This window comes from Silene latifolia, chromosome 5 (genome assembly GCF_048544455.1).
Source record: "Silene latifolia isolate original U9 population chromosome 5, ASM4854445v1, whole genome shotgun sequence".
Classification (NCBI taxonomy): Eukaryota; Viridiplantae; Streptophyta; class Magnoliopsida; order Caryophyllales; family Caryophyllaceae; genus Silene; species Silene latifolia.
The window spans coordinates 39345907-39369833 of record NC_133530.1 but is presented as its reverse complement, the minus strand read 5'-3'; the positions used below and the strand labels follow the sequence as shown (position 1 = coordinate 39369833).

Sequence of the window (23927 nt, the reverse complement as noted above, 5' to 3'; positions counted from 1 at the left end):
CACCGCCGTTATACACCTCACTTAAAGATGTGATGTCCACCTTTGAGCAAATTTATTAAAAACTTAAGCCCAAAAACCTTCTTACTAATGTGGTGGGTAGATTCTCTTATAAACTTCTCAATTCTCTAAGGGTGTTACAAGTAAACCGCAGATGATTGCCACCCATCCCCCACAGCCGCAACCGAAGCTTAATTACATGCATTACTACAATAGCACCAAACATGCGCCTCCCTCCACACACGCACCCACCCTAATTCCAACCACCAAGCGCATCCCGCCCCTCCACTCGCCCACTCGTTAACCTACCTTGTTTTCGCGCCATAACTACTAAGAACCACCAAATCAGAACCTAATAAAACTCAAGTCCTAAACAAAAGAAAAAAGTACGAAAAAAAAAACTTTAAATAAAACGCCGATTTCATACAATTTCTAATTAACAAATCAAGTATATTTTTTTTATAGTCTAAGGGTATGAAACGAAAAATAGAGTGAAAAAGTCATGCATAGATTAAAATACATGCAAAATTCAATTACGTTTATTATATCTATATTATAAATAATAAATACTCCGTATATCTAACTTTGATCGGCTGCCCATCTCCCGATTTAGGAGCAGAGTAAGCTGCCAAGCTAATGCAAAATTCTCCATCCTTTTGTGACGCACAAATTCTCAGACAAGACGACCTCTCAATATTTTTGAGAGAGATCCATAAGTCCAATTCAACCTTGTAATTGCACGTCTCATATATCTTAGACTGTCTCATAGAAGACTAAAAAGGTACTTGAAATATGTCTACTTGTATGCTGCAGCGGCCTGCCATTCCCTCCCCTGCCAGGGGGCGCGATTAAGCGATTTGGAGAAGGGGCATACATCATCATCAACAATTCAGCACCACGTTTAACATTCATCTAAAATTATTGAATTAATCAGACAAATGAAGTGGGTATATAATTTACATCATTTATCCGATTTGTGTTAAAACAATGATATAGAGCTGGAATTAACAGCTTTAAATTTCTACATCTTGGATGAATGTCAGATAAATCACACAGGGAAAAGAGACCAAAGCGAAAGTTGGAGGGAATTTACAAGTGGTAAACAATATATATACGGGAGGCTTCTTGGCTTCTTTAGTCAAGTATGAAATGATCAGGTCCCAAACATAAATGGCGACCATCTCCTGCCAAATGAAAATCCATCAAACTCGAGTTTACGCCTCCAAATCTTTTAATCCCTTTGGAATGAACGGAAAATCGTCAGCACAGCCTTTCCCTTTATAGAATTTCGTGGGAGTTGCACTACACATGCTTTAAAGGTAGAATTTCGTATTTTCAGTGTTTTCAGCCTAGAGTGATCTCTGCTGGGTTCAATCTAAGCAGATTGTAGAGTAACCTGCTCACCCTCGACAGCTGTCTGTTCAAAATCTGCGGAAGCTTCTGGGGTATCTTCTTCACTAGGTGGGACTAACTGCCAAAATAATTGCAGATACTTGTCCCAGTCTTTCAAAATAGCAGCACCTTTGGAACTCCCGGTTTTTTCCTTCACATTGAAAATGCATGACAACATAAGCAAAACAGGTGGAGGCGTGGGTCTGTTTTAACTTTAAGACTTCTATAACTTAAGTATTGGTGTTGTTTCTTATTGACTTTCTTAAGAATTGTGCCAAACGTACTCCCCCTCAGTGGGAGTACAAGAATTGCATGGAACTATTATTGCGCTTAAACCCTTGCCTGAACACACAAAGAAAGTCATATGACCGATCTACCTACCTAACATGAAGCAAAGGAAAAGTATACAATGTTGCATATGCCAGTTACCAAACACCTCAATTTACTAACAGAGAATTATGACATACTCCCTCCAATCCAATCCAAACTATCCACTTGCTTTTGGGTGGTCTTCGAGGCAACACTTTGACCGCGTTTTTCTTCCTTTGTATATAATTTTTTCTTTTTGCAAAAAATACTCCCTCCTATTCACTATATTCTTCCCCCTTTTTTTTTGACCACACAAAACACACTAAAAATGCAATTTAATTTGGACCATACAAATTTAGGGAAGAAAACCCGAATAATCCGAATAAGGAAATAGGGAAGAATATACTGAATAGGAGGGAGTATAATTTATGAAAGATATTTTCATAATACAACTAAATATGTAAATTTTATCGTTCAAAGTTTTATATTTTTCTGTGGATCAACGGTCAAACTTTTCAAAGTTTGACCTCCAAAAAGCAAGTGGGTAGTTTGGATTGGATTGGAGGGAGTATAAAATAAGTACTGAAAACACGTGCACAAAATCACAAATTAAGGAGGTAGGTGGAATAACTGATTTAAACTTATGCAAGTGATGTGCAGCATGCGGCGATGTACGATGCTCATGTAGAATACTTACAACGTGTGCTTCAATAAGGCTCTTGAGGAGCATCTGGCCAACGGGAGCAGTCACTCTCTGGATTTTCACAATCTCCTTGTTTACCTGTTTTTAAAGCACCAGCAAAAAGAGAAAAAAAAATCATGATGATAGAGGGCGCAGGCACAAAAATACAAGCAATAAGTATACACACAGTTGGCACTTGGCAGACATGCCACCATTGGAACACCAACATGACTTGATGCCTTAGAGTCTCCTAAGTCCTACCTAAGGCTAGGCAAGTGTGATCAGATATTCACAACATTACCACTGTGTTAAAAACACTTCTCAGCATGAAGAGCTTGTTTCTGAATGACCCATAATGAAAATTCCGTCAACTCTTCTATTTCATTATAATCTAAGCTAAAAACAGTTTCAACATGTAGAATCTTCTATTTACTTCTATCTACTAAAAGAATAGGTGATCTCAAAAGTTTTCCCGCCAAAATGCACATTTTTCAAATAAGGAAACCAATGATAATAAAGTGCATTTACAAAATAAGGAAACTAATGATTACAATTTATTTCATTTCATTAAAATTATTTCATCAAATTATTATATTATTTCACTAACTTCTAAATAAATATTTTATTTAAAATAAAATAAAATTGATATAAAACTATAAATTACAATTTATTGATAGTATTATTAGATAATGATTTGATCCATATCACGTATAAAAACAAAAGTGTAAATCGTTGTTATTAGTTTCAAGACAGAGTGTAAATTGATATAAAACTAAACTAGTTTGCTTACCAAACCCAAAATCAGGGTTGTACAACTATTACTGTGAAGAACGAATTTTTATTCCTAACTACCCATTTGTATATCTTGATTACAAATGATGTAATACTTCAGAGTAAACTGACCTTTGGAATGAGAGTATCATCTTCATCTAGCAGATATGCCAGACCTCCAGTCATGCCGGCAGCAACATTTCTACCCACTCTGTCAAAAACGAACAAGTTAAGGATATATTCTTCTGAATTCGTGACAGATATATGATTTAGTCAATGGACTTGTACTCACTTTCCAAGGACAACAACACAGCCACCAGTCATATATTCACAACAGTGATCACCAGTGCCCTCGACCACTGCTTGGGCCAGCGAATTCCTTACAGCAAAACGTTCCCCAGCTTTTCCTCTAACAAAGACTTGACCTCCTGTCGCTCCATATAGACACGTGTTCCCAACAATTGTGGCATCTTCGGGGCAAAATCCAGAATTTTCTACTGGTGTAACAACCAATTCACCACCAGCCATACCCTGGGAAAATTCAATTGAAAGAGAGTTTATAGTCTAAATTCTAAAACACAGAAAATATGCAATTCAAAAGCACGACAGAAGACAATAAAAGAAATAATTGAAATAGAAAGCTCTGATTCATAACTTTCCACTCAAGGCAGGAATTCAGCTTATTTTTATTTTACGGCAGGTCAAAATATTGTAATCCATTCTAGACTTTGATTCCCGGCCTTATCTACTAAAAGCTATTTCAGGGCTAGGGTAATTGTTCAAGGGTTCCTCTTTTTAAATTACCAACTGATAAGGATACTGATTCACACAAATGCCAAAGTTGCCATATAATTATTTAAGACAATAGATAGAATGATTTAGCTGTAACATTATAAATGGTTTCAGCATGATACACTAAAAAATCTCACCCTCAACCTTCATAAAGTATCAAAGAGGATTTTGCATGCCCAACCTTGACCGATGGAGACAACCATATTGTTATAGACGCTCCCAACACGTTGAGTAAAAAAACTGACATACCTTCCCGACATAGTCATTCGCTTCTCCAACAAGACGAATGTACATTCCAGGGGTCAGAAAGCAAGCAAAAGATTGCCCAGCGCTCCCTGTAAAGCTGAACACGGAAAAAAGCTTTACTTAGAAGTTCATTCTGCACAATTTTCCATGAATTGATACATGGCATTGAAAGATTTATAAAATGTTGAATTTTCAGTCTGCGCAATTTTCAGCAATGTATTACGTTATATTCAGCTGACCAGCAAAGCCTGTATCACCATATTTCTTGGCGACAACACCTGCTATACGGCCACAAACAGCACGGTCCACATTATATATCTCGAAAGTTTTGCTGACAATCTTTTCATTTTCAATGGCATCTGTAATCTGCAAGTACACATAAAATAGAGTTCATGATAGATCAGGTCCTTGTCAACTAAAATGTACCAATTCACAAACCCTTAATCAACAAGTTAGATTTATGAAAGCCTCCGGGATAAAACATCTCCCTAGATAAACATACAGGTCAGAGAAAAGATAAACGAACAACAAAAAGAAATAGAAGATAACTGATTATATTCATTTAGTGCAACGTTTTCATACAAAATGTGTTAAGACATTAAGTTCACATCATTTGCATCCTCCTTTTAGAGTAAAGATAGTATTAAAAAAATGATTCACTTCCGAAATTATTGGCAAGGTACCATCTGCAATACCAAAGGATATAAAAACTATCAACATATAGAGAGCACCATAAAACACTAGAGTGCTAAGTAACACAGCAATATGCACCTGGTGAGTCACCTTCAGGAGATTTTGCCATTGAAATATCAGAATTTCAAATCCAGACAAATATTGCCACAAATGAACTGATTTTAACTTACAAGGTATCACAACGATAAACTCCAATGGCACAAACACATGAACATGAAACAAAAGTAAACTTAAAATGCAATAAGCAATTCCTTCTGACTTTTCTGAAGAATAAGCAGCTAAGTGCAAGAAGTCTTACCTCTGGATCTGAGAGTATGCGATCATCCAGAACAGGCCCATTAGTATGAACTTCTTGGGTCCTGATGGCAGTACTGCTCATTGTAGGCAACCCGACATTCTGAAACAATTGAAAGGTTTCATGCCAATGAGAATCTCCTATCTACTAAAAGAATAAGAGATGCTCTAGATTTTCCCGCCTAAATACTAAAGCTTATAACTGGGCCTAGTTTGTGTAGTTTATTCTATAGGTTTACTATATATATTGGGCTAAAATGTGGGTCTATGTTTTCAGTTAAGATACATTTATAAAATTTAAAAGCAAACAATTTACATAGATTAGTCCTGCATAATATTTGCCTCTGGTCTTTTATGAGAAAACATTAATTGACTTTTACGATACAAGTTGCGGGTAAAAAATATGCTATCGGCAAAAATTAATAAAATAATATCATTAGTTTTTTTTTGGGTTAAAAAAGTTTCATTGAAACACACATTTTATGCACACTTTTCAATGCGCTTGATTAATTTTACAATTTCAATTTTTTTTTTCTCAAACCAAAATATAGGAAGAAAAATATGAAAAACTGGTGAGTTGTCAATTTAAAATCTATAAATAATATGACCAACTTAAAAAGTAAAAATCTGTATATACCGTCCATGCATTGCCCAGGGGTCTATACTAGTGATAAATTTACTACTCAAATGTAAACATTATATGTGTAAATAAAATAAGCAGGAAAAGAGCATACTGAGAGAATATAGGTCAGATCAAGATGTTGGGTTTTCATCAGGGAGATATCTCTTGGTTTAAGAAGATCAGTTCTTCCAATTATATCATCCAATTTTGCATAGCCCAACTGTGCTAGTATACCTCTTACCTGATCAAACATACAGCTTCAGTTAAGTACTCATTTCCTTGGTCGTACACAAATACAATCGCGCTCAAGTTAAATTACATTTCCAACTAGTAGAATACAATACCTCTTCAGCAACATACAGAAAGTAGTTCACGAGATCACCAGGCACACCAGGAAAACGAGCACGGAGTTCTTCCCTCTGAGACAATTTAACAAAGTTATCAGAAACGTCTTAGTTGTGGAGCCAAAAACTCAATCATCCTTTGGCTTTCAGGACAAGACGGAAGAAAGCAATTGGCTTTACTAAAGTGTCTACCATTCTTACATTGTAAAGTACAAATTGGTCCATACATGTCTTGATACAATTTACATTATGGGAAAACCAGAGAAGACTTTCCTTAAACAGACATAAGAAGCTAATTATAATCCACATACCTGGCTAGCAACACCAACCGGGCAGTTGTTGGTATGGCAAATGCGAGCCATAACACAACCAGTAGCTATCATGGCTAGAGAACCAAAACCGTATTCATCTGCACCCATTGCTGCAGCCATCATGACATCAACCCCACTTTTGAAGCCACCGTCAACTCTGAGGATGACCCTTTCTCTAAGTCCATTTACAATCAAGGTCTGAAGTTTTGTTACAGCCAAAGAAACACCAAGATAAAATTAGAGAAGCATCAACAGAGGCCTTATGTAAAATATCTGGCTAATATGCAAACCTGGTGGGTTTCTGTTAGTCCAAGTTCCCAAGGACCACCTGCATGCTTAATAGAACTTATTGGGCTAGCTCCAGTTCCACCATCGTGTCCTGATATCTGCAAATCATCCCAAGAATTATACCCATGATTAGAGACTTCACTTAACAAAAGAACTAATCGAGTTCTTTTCAGATAGAACAAAAGGTAATCTCGTCTCTGGAGGCAAAAATAGTGTTTCTGCATATGTTATTTGGTAGTGACCCTCTGCTTAGCTTCGATCACACATCCAGGATACCAACATTAATTAGCATTGACTAACATACATATGAGATATCATGTGCAAATACATGTCAGTGCTCCGGATAATAGAGTAAGTAGTAACAACCCATGACGCGCTTTTCAATATATCCAAAGGCCAGAGGAAGTCTTCTCAAGTGAAACAAAAAAACACTGACATAACATTTGGCACCTCTCCAAAAAAGTACAGAATTACAGTCACAGATGAATCCACTGAAAAAAAACCGGTCCATGGTATAAACAAGAAAAGCTGCGTGCACACAACTGGTTTTAAGGATAGTGAAATAAAGGCTATAACAGTAAGTACAGCAGCAAGATTACACCTATGCCGTAAAGGCTATCGCCTAATAGCTTATGGCGAGATGAAGGTTCAACTGTTGCAATCTTTCCCAATGGGAGACAACACAAATCTTTTGTCGAATGTAAATGAAAGAGGTTTTAATACCTGAATAATATCAGCATTTCCCTTTGCTACACCGGACGCAATAGTGCCAATGCCAGCTTCTGCTACTAGTTTCACCGAAACCTTAGCCTTAGGGTTTATCTGTTTATTTTTCAAGAGTAAAAAGCTAGATCTAGTACCAAATAACTCTCTGCAGCATTCATAAAAAAGGCCTTTACCTGATGAAGATCATATATTAACTGTGCAAGATCTTCAATAGAATATATGTCATGATGTGGCGGTGGAGAAATAAGAGGAACCCCAGGCTTTGAGTTCCTCAGTCGGGCAATATAGGCGCTGACTTTCTTTCCAGGTAACTGCCCTCCTTCACCAGGCTTCGCACCCTGTGCAACTTTGATTTCCAATTGATCAGCATTAACCAAAAACGTTGGAGTGACGCCAAAACGCCCAGATGCAACCTAGAAAAGAACACATGCAGAAGGTTAGATATTACAAATGTAATACCTTAGTATCTACTCTCTGACACGCCGTAGGGGTCCAACTCAGAAACTACTCAAAAAAATTGTGGAAGCTCTAGGAACATGCTAAAAAAATTTTTTTAATGAACCTGCTTGATAGCACTTGTGGCAGTGTCTCCATTTTGAAGACCTTTCAGATGAGGAAGAGTAGGGGAATATCCATCAACCACATCAGTCAATGGTTTCCAACGGATTGGATCCTGAACAAAGAGATTGAAAATGTTGATTACTAGTATAGGTCAAAGGCTGTGAGGATGTTCAAAATTTTATATAGAAAACTGTGTACCTCGCCACCTTCTCCTGAATTAGATTTTCCGCCCAATCTATTCATAGCAATGGCAATTGCTTCGTGAGTTTCTCTAGAGATAGCTCCAAGTGACATCCCACCAGTACAGAAGCGTTGGACTATAGATGTAGCGGGTTCAACTTTACCGACGGGAATAGGAGCACGATCACTTTTGAACTCAATAAGATCACGAATCACCTAATACAAGTAATTTTGATTTATACGTCAGAAATGTGTACATGTTTAGTACGGAGTAGTTTTTAAACTGCGGCTATATTGTCCAGAGGGGAATGTAATAACAAATGATCAAGTAGTCAGGGGTGTGAAAGAAGTTCCCAAGAAACGGAGAAGGGAGAAATAGGCTAGTGACTAAGTCTTAACCTCGCAATTAATTAACAATTCCCATAGAAAGGAAAATCATATCAGAGGATTCAGAGGAAGGGAATGCTGACATCACAGAAGTAGACTTGTCCAACATCCCCACGTGAGTAATGGGTTGGTCGTACTTGTTGAATAAACTATTAACCAATAATGATTCAAGCAACATACAGCAGCATTCAAAAATAAAAGCCAATGCTATTCCAAGTTATGATAACAGCACTTCTTCTTTAACTGAAGACCAAGTTGGCATGTAAGCATGATTCCCTGATCGGAGGTATTTGTAACTTATTACTCCTAGCAATTTAGCAACAGTAACCACTAACCAACTATAACGAATTGATGGCATTACATGTTCTGCGTCAATAACGATCACAAAAACTCACATTGACAGGCCGATTAGCCAAATGCTGCTGGTAAACTGCATAGGCACTTTCACTTTTGTTGCGAACAGCTTTATGCAGCAGTTTTGACATCTCTGGGTTGTTTGAATGATATTCCCCTTCAAAAATGGGATGAAGAAAGACAAGGTCAAACATTCATTCTCTTAAACAACAAAACCAACAAATTGAAAATTTCCCTACAATATAAGAGTAGAAATTTCAACGTAGCAATATCTAGTTGTACTACGAAATTAATCATAAATTGTTCGCTGATAATCATATAAACAAATTTTTCAAGAGAACCTTATGGAAGCAATACCTCCTGGCCTAAATTGTATAAATCCAAAATTCTCTAGCCTTTTCGCCGTGTCCTCGGAGAACGCCTTGACCCAGAAAGACAGGGTCTCCCTTGCAAGCTACAAGAAAGAAGAGACATTATAATGTAAACAAACTAACAATCATCACCCTGACACAAGACTGATTTACATCTATGTCCTTTTCAAAAATAACGATAACCATTTTAGTCATCACAACAATTCAGATTTTCTTCTTTGAGGTAACAAAAACGATATTAATTGAATCTAAATGGTGAGAAACAGACCAACATTGGAAAAAACATTCTTAATGCTGATACCACAGGTCAGCATATTTATTTTACGAGTATACATCTTTGTCAATCCTAACCTTGTATAGTACTTCTTTCACTAGCTCAACAAATTGGTTCGCTAAAATAGAATTCTAGTAAAGAAGGCAATTTTTTTTTATGTAGTACACAAAAACAAGCCCTAATGTCCAAAAGTGTCTCATTGGCACAAGCAAGACCATGTGATGCACCAATTAGGGAAGTTAAAGAGTGGGAAGTGGTATTGGTATCTTTGTGAGGGGTAGAGGACGACCTCCACATGGATAAGATAATTGAAAGTGCTAAGGTTTCACTTGGGATTGAAGGAAAAAGGCGTCAAAGAGGATCGAGTGGAGGTAAAGAACTCATATTGATGACGGGTTATGAGTCGTATGACTGTATCATTTTCTTATTTGATTCTTTGTTTATTTTTCAATCATTTTCTTCCGACTTCAAATCTCTTCTATGTTTATCTTTCCATGTTTTGTACTCCAACGGAGTCCTACCTTGGTACCTTATCCTCTTGAATCTTGATTTTTTTTTATACTTAATTATCAAATCTAAATCTCTTCTTAGTTCTCATTCTCTTTCTTTTATTATCTTCATAACTATTTTTTCTCCTATTTTACATTATTATACTATAGTCCTTCACTCCTTCCCATTTTCTCAAATTTTTCATTGTTTACCCCCCTCAGGACGACACAATAAAATGATTCATATTGAGCAGCCCTAAATCATTTTAGAGCTAAAAATCTGTCGTTGCAGAATAATCAAAGAGACTAATTTCGGCACAAATATGTGCGCAAAAGCCATCCCTATTGAATTTATCCTTGTTTCTCTATGGATTGAGTTGGTCCATCCTTGGACAGCAAGAGGTCTGGTTGCTGAAGTTGGGACTTGGGACGATGGTAGCTTAGGGTATTTGGTGATGCACTTGGATTGAACGTAACCATAATGATACTACTTTTTCACATCAAGAGTTCAAGTTTCATTTTTTGAAGCTATTATAGAGCCATATGCTTCACCAAAATAGAAACTTGTCTTCTCTCTTTTTTTTGTAGATAAGATTACTGGCTATAGTTTGAGAGCATAATTACCCATCTCTCAATTTTATATGGGAGTCACAGTTAGGGTGTTTTTTTTTCTGGTATATGGACGCCATCCCCATGGCGTCGTTTCGTAGATGGGCGTCTCCTCCTTGATGTCCTTAATTGATTGTATTTCTTACTCCAGAGTCCAGAACCAAAAAGATTAAAAAAAAAAAAAAAAGACCACCGCCATTGAAGATTTGAAGCAAGCGAGCAATGATCATCAGATAAGTGAGAAAATTAATTTGCAGATCTTTACCTCATCTAGAGTCAATCCACCGATGCTGGAGACACTCCCACAAAAAGCTAAATCAACGACGTCTTTTCCCAATCCATAGATTTCAAAAATTTGTGCCCCACAGTAACTATAAATAGAGATTAAAAAGTTTAACTACCATATGTCATAGCAAAGACTTTGAAGGTTTTGAAAAGCGCATCAGCTCAAACAAACAAGCTAGAAAAAAGCATTTCATAATGATGATAAAACTAGCTCCGAAATTAATACCTCGAGAGAAGTGAGATACCCATTTTTGATAGGATCTTTAATAAACCAGATTTCACAGCCTGCGAGTAGACAATTACAAACCTTATCACTACTTATTCCTCTTTCAATTAAGTCATGATTATTCAGAGAGAAACAGAAAAGAAAAGAAAAGAAAAGAAAGAGGCCAAAACATAAACTGCATAAAATTAAAGGTTTATTTGGTGCGTCGTGTGGCCATTGGACACAGGCACCTAGAAATTGAAATGAACGACCTTGCAGAAGTTCTTTTGAGCTTGCTCAATTGTAACAGTAGGCATTTTTCCAGTTCGCATCAAGTTCACGGTTTTATTGCTTAATCGCCATTGACGACATGTTTCCAGTGCCAAATACGGGCACACAGCACTGAAAAATGATCCATGCACATATATTAGCATATACCCAACAGTAACAGAGGCAGAGTGCTCCCGTAGAAGCAAATAACAAAACCAAATACCAAACCAAGATTGTACGATTAAAGGATATGATATTAAAACCTAAGTATCAAAACCAATTGTATTGCAAAGAGCTGCCTTAGAAGCTGATCTTGAAGATGATCTCAAGGTAAGACATGTTGCGATTTTAAAAACTTTAGGCTTTTTATTTCTCACTTCTCTAGCCAAAGCCGAAATTTTGTTGAGTGATAAGAGGATATCAATCAAAGGACACGGAGCAGTGAGGCTCTCGTACAAAAAGACATCAAGGGGTGATGCTCATATGCAAAATATTAAAAGAGAAGATTAAGCTTTCAAGCTAACATGGGTGATCTTATCTATAAAGAGAGCAAACATTATATGCCTCGAGCAAGGCGCACTTCTCCAGACAACAACACACACTAGAACCTCAAAAAAAAAACTATTAGGGTCACCATGGAACGATCTAACCTTGGTTTTTGCTTTACTAAAACAAGCTGTGCGCTTAGCAGTGGCACCAAAACATACTTTTGTGTGGTGTTAGATAATATATAAAGTAGCCATCCAAACAACTGTGATGAGTCGTTAATGATTAATCACAAAAGATATATCTGAGCTACATCATTGTCATCTCCCTAGATGTTTCTTCAGCATCATTTTTCTAAATCAGTAGTCTTATTATTATACTAAAGTACAGCACACCAATCTTTAGTTGAATGTGCCCAAAAACAGTTGATTATTTTGTGCTTTCCTAAAAGAAAAGTAAAGGAAAAGCATCTGACCTTGCACCATATCCTACCAAACACGCAAACTGATGAGTGCTGAAACACTGAGCTGTTTCAGCCACAATGGAGGCAGACATTCTTAAGCCATTCTGAATCAGATGCTGATGAACAGCGCCTACAGCTAGGAGTATCGGTATAGCTGGCTTGGTTGGTTCCTGGCGGAGAAAAAATATATGTGCAAAATCATCAACAAAATAAGTAGGAAAAAGACAGTCCGCCATAAGATTCTCCGAGTTAAAAGAACTACCATTCCCACAACTTAATCCACTATGAATGGATGGAAATGAGCTCCTAGGAAAATGTAAGTCGCAGATAATATCTAATATATTAAAGGAACAGGCGTCACACAAAAAAAAAAAATAGAGAAATGTGAAACATTCGCAATATAATAGAGACAGGCGTAAAATTAAGCAGTACGTGGCAATAAACAGCCATGACCACTATACAATCATATAGCTATATGCTAAGAGCAAAACTAATGAGCACAACCTAATATTTTGTGATAAATTTGTGAAAAAGACCAAAAGCGACTTGAGATTGTCGAAATTCGTCCGAAAAAAGGAAGGGAAATAAGAGAAAAGTGTCTGATTCATCTGGCGAAGGAAATGAAGTGTGTTCCATGTCCATCTGAAAACTGGACGTTAGGATAGATCGGGGACCAGATGAAGAGTGGGTCTGACGTCTGAGTGTGTTTCATGGGGGTCTGGAGGCTGGATGTGACAACTGAGGATAGGAGGAAAAGTGGTAGGGACAAGATAAAGAGGTGGCAGAAATTTAAATGCATCCCATCAATCCTATTCAGATGTTATAATCATTATAATAGCAACAAAAAGAGGTTCGAGCTCAAAAGAAGATAGGGGAACTTTGGACATGTAAGCAACCTTTCCCAGAGAAGAAGTCTCAAAGCTACCCTTAACCGGAAGGGGGAAACCAGCTGCTACCTCGTAAAAGAAAAAGCATAGGGTTTTACGAGTCATTTTAACTTGGTCCGTTCCATCTCAAAGCCCAAATAAACTTGTGTCTCCAGCTCTATTAAAATGGACATAACTCCCATTCAACGTGATTTAAATAATAATAATCAATCAACTCCCTTGTGTACTTTGGCGAAGATCAAAAAGCTAATTTTGCTTGCTTATAATCCATTGTCATAGAAAGTTTTAACTTATTGGCTTTGAATTAATGAAATGAGAAATTAAAGGTTTATGTTGTGAACTTGTGTACTTACGTTTGCATTTATTAGTTGAAACATTGTAGTACCACAGTACCACGGCAAGCATTTTAAATGCTTTGAAATGAGAACACCTCATCAATCAATGAAGAAAATTATAAAATAGATTTCAAAAATAAGGATTTACCCTCTACTGGTTGGCATTCTCAAGAAGATCAGGCCAAGTTTAAGTTACTCTCAAACTGGACTGTTTTAATACGTGCATCCCCTTTAATCAGATTGATGAGACTGTATGCGGGATTTGATGGGACACTTAGTGTACTTATTTGGCTTTGGGAGTTCGTAACTAGCCAAACCAACATTCATCCAGAAGCGGAACAAAATAACAGTCTACATACCAAATAAATAAACCACGACATATCAACTCTATCAAAGTATCAAGTGCATAAGATAGCAGCTTACTGGCTCATCCGAACGGTCAGATAGAACAAGCAATTGTGATCCATTTCTAACTGCTTCATCAGCGGCTTCACAGAGTCTATTCAATGTTTTCTCAAGAGAGCCGTCAAGTCCTTTACGTATGTCAAAAAAGGTGGGTAGCACTTGGGCCTTTAACAAGGGATCAGACAGCAAAGCCTCCAACTCTCCTTCATTAAGCACAGGACTCGATAATATAACCTAAAACCAACACAATATCCAGGATAGGAACATTTAAGCACATATCAGTGCATCTTAATAATTCATACTCAAAAAAAAAAAAAAAAAAAAAAAAAAGTAGCTACAGGGGATGGCATCGTTCTCTAACCTGCGAAGCATTTTCAGGACCAACTTCTAGGATATTCCCACGCCTACCAATGTTAACTTCAAGAGACATGACTAATCCTTCTCTCAAAGGATCGATAGCTGGATTAGTAACCTGCGAAGATAAAAGATGAGAAACCAAACGAGATGCACTAATGCAATCACTGTTTACAGCCTTTTGTTGTCTTTATACAAATTAGTTCCACGTTAGGGTATCAATACTTAGCTACCAGGTCAAGGCTACAATCGTCAGTACAGTCTGAGTACGGTGTAACAATAGTACTGTTCTCCTTGTCCCTCACAACAGAAACATAAGTGGCAATAGGCAAATAATATAATCCGGCCGAAGAGATATTTGATATTTAAATGGTGTTCATATATACTCCAGAGCATACCTGAGCAAATCGTTGTTTGAAATAATCATAAAGCATATGAGGCTTCTGGGACATCACTGCTAGAGGAATATCATCTCCCATGCAAAATGTAGGCTCCTTTCCTTGTGAAGCCATACTTTCAATTACCATTTGGACATCTTCACTTGAGTAGCCAAATGCCCTGCCAATATTTATCATAATACAAGAAATGTCGAGAAAATGAAATCTTTGGTGGTGAAGTCCAACAGAGTTTTAAAACACACATGATTATGGAACTGCAACTTATCAAAGTTAATCAAGGCACAACCATGTCAGGCAGTAAAAAATACCCCAGTGAGGTAATACCATAATACTATTACTGTCACTTGTATGCTTCTGACACATTAAGGACAAACGTATCCTGGGGTTATTTTCTCAATTGTTTATCATCTCAATTCACAATACTTGCACTAGATACACTTTAAATTCTTCCCTATGGAATAAAGCAGTCAAACAGTAATCTCACTTCTCTCCATCAAAACTATTACCATTTCTCTCAATCAAAACTCTTCCCATGTCTCCTCTCAAAAACAGACTTCCAAAGGAATTGGGCCAACACAAGTGGAAGTGGATACATTGAGTTTCTAGAATTTCTAATTACTGTGAGTTGACCTCCAGGAATATCACTAACTTAAAAGACAGATTAAATCACGTTAATGAGTTGAAAATGGTAATAACGAATGGGAGAACACAGCTGGAACCACCCACGATGACACTTCTCTCCAACATATTTCCCTAAGACCCATACAATCGTCGTGATCACTGCACCGCAACATAACGATGACACTTCTCTACAACATATTTCCCTAAGACCCACGATGACACTTCTCTCCAACATGTTCCCCTAAGTCAACTCATCCAGCAGTAAACATGTTTGGCTGGTTTTGTATAGAGGCAAGACCATCTTTATAAACGATATCCAATGACGTCACTGTCACCAGACTTAGGCAGTTAAAAAAAGCAGCTGGAACAAGATGCTTACTGTTGGTGTCTCAGGATTGTGTCATTTTCCAGAAGGGCCCCTGAAAGGAAGTTCACTGGTTTTAATGAACGTAAATTTTCCTTCACCCACTTCCCATAAGGATATGCTGAAGCTACCCGTTTCTTTACCTCTGTATTCTCGAAAACCTGCAGTTTACACACATTATAAATGACTCCAGAAAAAACTGCATTTTAGACATATCATTCCTATTATCCAGCAGACTTTGCATTTAACACGTATCAGTCCCATACTATTCCAACTCCAGCAAAAGCCAGTGTATAAATGACTACCCTGCAGTGAGTGGAAAGCAAGGCACTGTTGTAGACGTGTGTAATAATTATTAGCTAAGTCAGACTCATAGTACATCTGGACCACAGTAAAGGACCCACAATCAAGGATAGAACACAATATGCATCATCTGATAATCGCAGGTTATTCATAGCACGATATTTTTGCTGCTATTAAAATAAAGAGTGAAAAACCCACGCAAATGGAAGAACAAAAACATCTACGCAGTAAAGCATGAGAAACGCTACTCTCTGAATAACATGTTAGTAAAACCCAGATATATGTAAAGAATAGTTTTTCCAAAGACCCAAATGTACAAACCTGACCACTAGTCAGATCGACTGATATCATCATGCCTGGACCTAGCCGGCCCTTCATTATGACTTTTGATTCATCCATTGGCAGGACTCCCACCTATATTAACATCAGACCTGGAAGAATTAATTTCTCTGTTGAATTTTCTCTAAACAAGTATTCTATAAGGCAATGAATGCATTGATGCACTGCATATACTTGACCGCCAATCAACACGAAAAACATGGAAAGGCAATCATCAAATGTATCGTCAAAAAACACAGGTTAAACCCAAAAAATTCTAGTATCTTTTATTGACTGAGAGTAAATTACTTCGCCCCTGCAAATGGCCAAAATTGACAGTATCCAACTTAAACAGTGGCTAACTCTATCCATAAGTAGATGCTAATACCATATGTGGCCTCAGAAGTAAGGAAGCAAAAAAAAATGGTAGAAAATAAGTTTCTGTGATTTTCACTGAATGAATAATAAACATAAATACAGAATAAATGAAGGTATGATTTATAAGAATGAAGCATTCTATCCATGGAACTAGTAAAGGACAGGAGCAGACACCAACTATACAAAACCCTCAAGAAGTGAGGCCTAATTCATTGCTACGAAGTCTTTCCCGTGTAGGTGAGACATAATTTTTCAAAAAGTCCACTCCATGCCTTCACGTGTATGCTTAAGTGCTTAACTATACAAAATCTTTGGTGAGTGTTCAGCGAAGTTACTAGTAAGCCATTATACGAAAGTATAGTATGTCATTGGTGTCCTTTAAAGGGTCTCAATATTCAAATCCAACTTGCACAATCACGATCAAACTCCGTTACATGGTGAAGCCGCATGGAGTGGTCAACCCATATAGAATAGGAGGCATTACATATTTCCATCACATCCTTTCAGAAGGTATGTATGATCTCAGTAACTCTACAGAATGAACCCACTATTGGACCACAGGCTCTCCTCCTAAGCATGTAACAAAGTAATTCATTTTTTTTCCTCCCACCTGTAGAGACTAGAAAGTCATCAACTGAACATTCTTATTTAGCTTAACTCATGCACAAAAGGTGAAAAAAAAAAATTATGCTACCTTTAGCCATCTTAATTTCGTTCAGAGTATTATATCTGATTGGAAAGGAGCTATTCATGCAAAGAAAATTAGGCAGCGTTGGCAAACACTATGAAAATCCGTTCTTCTGCTAATTTTTATGCTAATGGTCCTATGTTGCTCCACGTGTGGAGTCCAAGAATATGAGAAAAAAAATAATTAAAAATTGGAAGCCAAACCTCAGATGCAACGTAAACGACATTGTCAACTGTGCGCCAATATCTAGCAGGACGTAATCCATTTCGATCAAGACAAGCACCAACAGTTTTTCCATCACTGTGAGACTCATAAAACAGTATGAGAATGAGATGCTTAAGTAAAAAAGAGTACATGACCTAATGAATAGTAAAATAGCTAGAGAAATAACTGCAGAGGGGTATTTAAAATCATTTCTAATCGTGGTCATGTAATCGGACTACGTGCCCTGATCTCAATCGTTGTACCATAAGTCCATAATTCATAAATAATGGCAACAACAATAAGTGACACTCATTTTGAAGGCAAAATCGTGATCTGTTTACATGTACTAGTAGATATAAGGAGAAATGAAGATCAATTCCCCTTCAGTCTCACCTGAATAAAAGTAAGGCAGGTCCATCCCAGGTTTCCATCTGCCCCTTGTAGTAATCATAAAAGTCCAGAACCTACAGGCAACAACAATGGCCGTTTAGCAAGATTCTGGGATGCTTTTACTTACCAACAAAGCACAAGATTAACAAAATGATTACAGTAACTATACTAAACCTAGAGGCTAGAGCATTAAAATTGAAATTTATAATAAGCAAGCAACAACTTGGTGCAAAACCTGGGCGCAAAGCTGCCCATAACAAACTACGCATATACACAAACACCAAACATTTGTTTGGAATTTGGATACAATAGTAGGAGGAAAAGGCAGGGGAGGAGATGAAAGGGAGGGGAAGTAAGAGGAGGGATGGAGCAATGTTATTTTCTTCTGAATGTGATAATAGAAATTTAAGGCTTGCCTTACCTTCTAATTTCGTTTCCTCCACTTCCTTTCCATTTATTCCTTCCAATCTAATTTGCAAACCAAACAACGGAAATAGTTCCCTTACCTTACCTTCTAATTCCATTCCCTCTACATCACCCCATCTAAACAAGGGGTAAACCTATAAATTCTATAAAAAAATAACCTCGGGATATTTGATTGACAAGGTAGGATGGTTTTTATACGCCTCTGGAACAAGAATCATCAGTGCTTCCTCAGCAGCACGTCCACTTCTAATTAACAGCTGCACATAGGAGATATTAAAACCAACACACAGTGAGGACTTCTGGATCAAACTGCAGACAAGAAGAAATGGAACGACAGTATAATTATGCTAAACACCAACAAAAACAGAATTCCTTCGACATACTCATGCAATTATCGATCACACTGCTTCAGAAGTCATAACCACTAATAAAATCAAGAACTGATGGGTATGAACCAAAATCAAACAGAGCGGAAATTTTTTCGTCTATTCCTCGTGCATTCAATCTCAGAATTTGAATGTTTTTTGATCCAGTTATAGCATAAGATTCAGCGGGAGAGGGTGTTGAGGAAGAATAGAGGTGGAAGTGAGCGTTGCGTCATTCGTATGTTGAGACAAAATAGAATTATTCTAAAAAAATCTAATGACACTTTTTATACCACGTTTCAAAATATCTAGAGACAGGAATATGTTATCTAGGGCCTAGGGAGCACCTGACCAAACCTATCCTCAATCTCATGACTTCAATAGAGGTGCAACACTTGTGGAAGAGTTAATGAGACAAATGTGCACTACTATAGCAGACTTTCAAATGCAGAATATACCCTAAGGCCTAAGCTATGTTACACCGATTCTTAAGGTTACCTTGCTAACCAAGTTAACATGCCCGACACTCAATACTCTGACATGAGCATGACACTTCGACACTTCATTTTAAAACCAAAAAAACATTAAAAAAAATTCATAAATAGCAGAGACGGACACCACTTGAACACACACCCGTGTTAGATACTTCTATGTTCCTCAAATCTATTCAATTTGCTTACAAAAATGACTAGAGACACCATGAATCATCTCTAAGGAAAGAACTATGGAGTACCTCTGCTGCACTATCAAGATTAGCTGAATCGGATGCCCTTGGGTTTCCAAAAGGCCGAATTTCACTTTCACGACCACGCCAAACAGGGGACTTCAATGATGTCTCGCGAGATCTCATCCAGTTCAAGTTACCCTGAAACAAGATTGGGACCACATCTAACTCGTGTTTCATAGACAAGTAATAACATGCTGCAATTCAAGTTCAAAGTAGTATCATACAGGAACAGCCAAAAACGAACCTGTATAGTATTGATTTCTCCATTATGACCAAGAAATCTCATTGGTTGAGCAAGTGGCCACCGAGGGCTAGTGTTTGTGCTGTACCTACGATGGTAAATAGCAAATGGAGATGTATAAAGTTCATTCCGAAGATCATCGTAGAACATTCCTAGCACTTCGGACCGGAGCATCCCCTTGTAAATGATAGTCTGATTAGATAAGGAGCAAAAATAAAGCTCATTTGCCCAGGTTTCAGAACTGGCAGCTCTTTCAATCAACTTACGACATATGTATAGCTCTCTTTCAATGTCATCAATGTTCTCTTCCCGAACAACTCTCACAAAAAGCTGTTGTATATTGGGCATGGTTTCTTTGGCATTCCGGCCAACGACAGATACAGTTGTGGGGACTGACCTCCAACCGAGCACCTCAATACCCTCTTGAGCAAAAATATCTAGAACAACTGCAAAGGTCATTGAACTCGTAATCAGGCCTTTAATTCCCTATATTTAGTGACGATGAATCTCGATAACCAATTTAAACCCAGGCTTCATGTAATTACAATATGCAGACATTTTCAAGATACGTAAGAAAATCTGATTGGCATCTACGTACGTAAATATTCGCATTTGTGGATGAAAACTCATCCACCTGTTCTCTAGTCATTTGACTTTGTAACTGGTAGCAAAAATTACCAACAAAAATTAGATATCAGTCTTTCAACCACCTTTAACTTTAGCAAACGTAGTGTTCTGTTTCTCATTAAATATTCTACATCTTTTCTGGGGTCTACTAGTATGCAATGAACGGACTTGTTTTCACTTTATTGTACCAATGTGGTGTTATGGTCTAACAGATAATCAGAAATAGTCTCTTCTCAATTAAAAACAATGACAGATTGTGTATTACCTTTTTTGGCTTCTTCCGCAAGTGCATCATCTTTAGGAAGAAAAACCATCCCGACGCCAGTATGTGACCTATCGAAGGTATCAATGCCTTGTTCTTTCCCCCAAATGTCAAACAGATCCCAAGGAATCGCGGTCATTACTCCAGAACCGTCACCTGAATCGTTGTCTGATCCACATCCCCCTCGATGCTCCATACAGCCAAGTGCAGTAAGAGCATCCTTGACAATCTGATGAGAGCCCTTATTATCCAAGTTTGCAATAAATCCAACACCGCATGCTCCTCTCTCTGCAAGTATATCCGCCAAATTTACAGCCTAGAAAACACAAAATCCATTAAGTGACATCACAAACCGAACAAAAAACCTCTTATGTACTAGTGACAGAGTTACACATCCCAACTTATTGCTACAAGCCTACAACGGGCAGCATGCGATATGAACGCTTAAATATACTCAGCTACATATATAATCATTACTTAGTTAACAACAATTAAATCAGCGCCAAATTAAATCATATGAGCTTCTTTCTGTGGAAAGGGGCGGTGAGGCTTACTGACACACAATCGAAGTTAATAACAATTACTTTTCGCTCATAACATCTGAGATAATCGTGTAGAAGACTTTTGCAAGATAACACGACATACACAGAAAAAAAAATGGCGCTTTTCTATCAGTAATCAACGGCAACTGTAAGACTTCCGTATTTCATAGAAACGGAGAAATAAAAATACATACACAAACCCGAAATCTTTTTCCTGAAAAGATGAAGTGTGTGAATAATAATACTCCGTAATGTATAAAATCAGAAATTGTCAGACTATCACAATTCATATAAAAGTAAACCTCAACTATTATCACATATGATGCAATAGAAAACGTAAAACAGTGTCATATGATTGACATCCGAGACAATAACATCAGCAGCTGTCAGATTACTATAATTCATACAAAACTAATCATCAATTTTCCACACGATGCAGTAATCAATCCAAAACAGTGCAATAACCTCAGCAACTTTCATACTTCCACAATTCATACAAAAGCAAACATCAATTTTTGATATAATACAATTAAAATAGCAAAAAGCATAATATGATCGACATCCGAAACAATAACATCAGCAAATATCGGACTTTAAAATTCATAAGCATATACGCTTTTTATGTTCAATCACTCAAAACAATCAACTTTTTATGCAATACAGTTAAAAAACGGCAAAAAAAAAAGTACGCATAAGTGTATAATATGTTCAATCACTCAAAACAATCATTTTTTGCACAAAAGTAGAAACTCTAAAGTTAGTCCATACTAAAAAAAGCTGTAACTTTAATTTGCTAGGAAAATCAACTAACACAATGATGATGATGATGATGATGATGATGATAATTATATGCGATTATCAAGAGAAACAAAATAAAGTCAACAAAGCAGTATACCTGCTGGTCAACGGCGGGTGAGGAGGAGCGAGAAGAGCCGGAAGCATCGGAAGTAGAAGCGCGGTCAAGTTGAAGAATCGCCTTAAGAACCGGAGAAACGGAGCGGTTAACGGAGAAAGAGCGTAAATTGGCGGAACGACGGCGGCGAGAGCGGTGATTCTTAGAAAGACCGACGAAATCAGCGAAGACGAAACGGTTTTCAACGGCGGAGAAGGTGGAGGAGGAGTAGAGGAGTTTAGGCGGCGGCGCGTAGTGTAGCGCCATTGTTACGGAAAGAGGAAAAAGTTGATGAAGATGAAGAGGTAAAATGAGTGGAAGTAAGGAGTATAATAGTGAGGATAAAAAGAAAGGAGAAAAGTTGGGATAATGATACGAGAAATGTCAACCACCCGAGAAAGGGTAGAGCAAAGAAAATGTTTGAGGTTATGGTCTTCTTGTTGTTGTTGGTGTTGTGGTAGAGAGAACGGTAGGAGTGGTAGTAATAAGAGAGTTGATGTTGTTCTAAGGAGATTGAGATTGAGACTTGAGAGTGATGGGAGGAAAGGGAAGAATGGTAGTGGGATCACCATGGGACTTTGGGAGTGTGGTGTGTATGAGCCTAACATTCCCGTTTTCGAACCAATTAGTTAAACTGGACTAAATTGAGCTAAATTACGTAATTATAGTATAAATGATTTTTTATTATATTTCGGAGAAACGAGCCTTTTAAAATTAGATTCTGGCCTCCCTTCTATTTATTTTTTTACGTATTATTTTTAATTTTGTTTCATTTGATTCTTTACATCTCCTTATATGGACATCACTTAATTAATTAAATGATTATCATATTCTTCTAAAATTTATGAGATTCACATACATTAGGACATCATGATAATTCAATATATAAAAACATTACATACCTCACTTGTTTTCCAACTTTAATCTTATGCAAAATAAATAAATGGAATGAAGGAAGTAATAATTTAGTACTTGTAATTTTTATTTGACTTGATATAAAATGTGTGATTTGAAATCTTATCTATATTAATACAAAAGACAATACTCAATCCTTGGCGCGCCACGTCATTAATGCGGTTTTTTTTTTTTTCTTTTGGAAATTCATGTTATGGTGGGACCCGTGAGTGTACAATGTATTTATTTCTTCAGATTTCCGTCTTTTCAAACATGCGATAAATTCCGTCTTACAACAAATTCTATGAAATAATATTATGAAAAAATTATATGAATTAATATTATGAAATAGTTTTATACATTCCGTGTAAATAAAATTTATAACATATACACAGAATGAATTACAAATGCGAGTAAATGAAATTGAATTACGGAGTACATAATTTTTAAAACAAAATTACATAATAATAAAATTACATAATTTCAAGAAGGAATAACATTTATATACGCGATCGAACATAAAACGCAAATGAATTACATACATATGTTAAAGTTGATTATATTAGATTATATTAGATTATATTTCTTTTATCCGGATGTAAAGTTTTTTATGTATGCAATTTTTATGTACAAGAGTAAATACGTGATTTCCTTATAAACCAGTGTATGTGAACACGTGTTTGTAACAAATTTAAACATAAATTATTTAAATCGTAGATTTAGACCAACTAGATAAGTACAATAGAAATGCAATAACAAATATACATCCAAAAACATTGATATTGGCCCAAATACATACCCGTGCAATTTTGCACGGTTTAAAACTAGTTGATTGGAACTAGTGTAGAACCCGTGCGAATGCACGGTATTTTAGATGGTCATGTGCAGAGAACTTAATAATTAGAG

General features: G+C 36.9%; 1 protein-coding gene across 1 annotated transcript; it reads right to left on the bottom strand.

Annotated features, from left to right (window-relative positions):
* Positions 1-897: 897 nt before the first annotated feature.
* LOC141657297 (ferredoxin-dependent glutamate synthase, chloroplastic) lies at positions 898-22715 on the bottom strand. Its single transcript, XM_074464474.1, has 33 exons — positions 22131-22715; positions 20697-21009; positions 19808-20250; positions 19570-19701; positions 18630-18728; positions 18049-18119; positions 17655-17751; positions 16389-16481; positions 15780-15925; positions 14780-14939; positions 14389-14499; positions 14046-14261; positions 12413-12570; positions 11454-11583; positions 11203-11261; positions 10957-11062; positions 9307-9403; positions 8991-9106; positions 8227-8424; positions 8030-8140; positions 7641-7880; positions 7465-7563; positions 6744-6839; positions 6454-6651; positions 6143-6217; positions 5911-6039; positions 5181-5279; positions 4413-4555; positions 4193-4286; positions 3444-3682; positions 3284-3362; positions 2396-2479; positions 898-1540 (listed from the first exon to the last, which is right to left on the bottom strand). Exons 1-33 carry the CDS (start codon positions 22392-22394, stop codon positions 1373-1375), a joined length of 4863 nt encoding a protein of 1620 aa, XP_074320575.1. The 5' UTR covers positions 22395-22715; the 3' UTR covers positions 898-1372.
* Positions 22716-23927: the final 1212 nt, after the last annotated feature.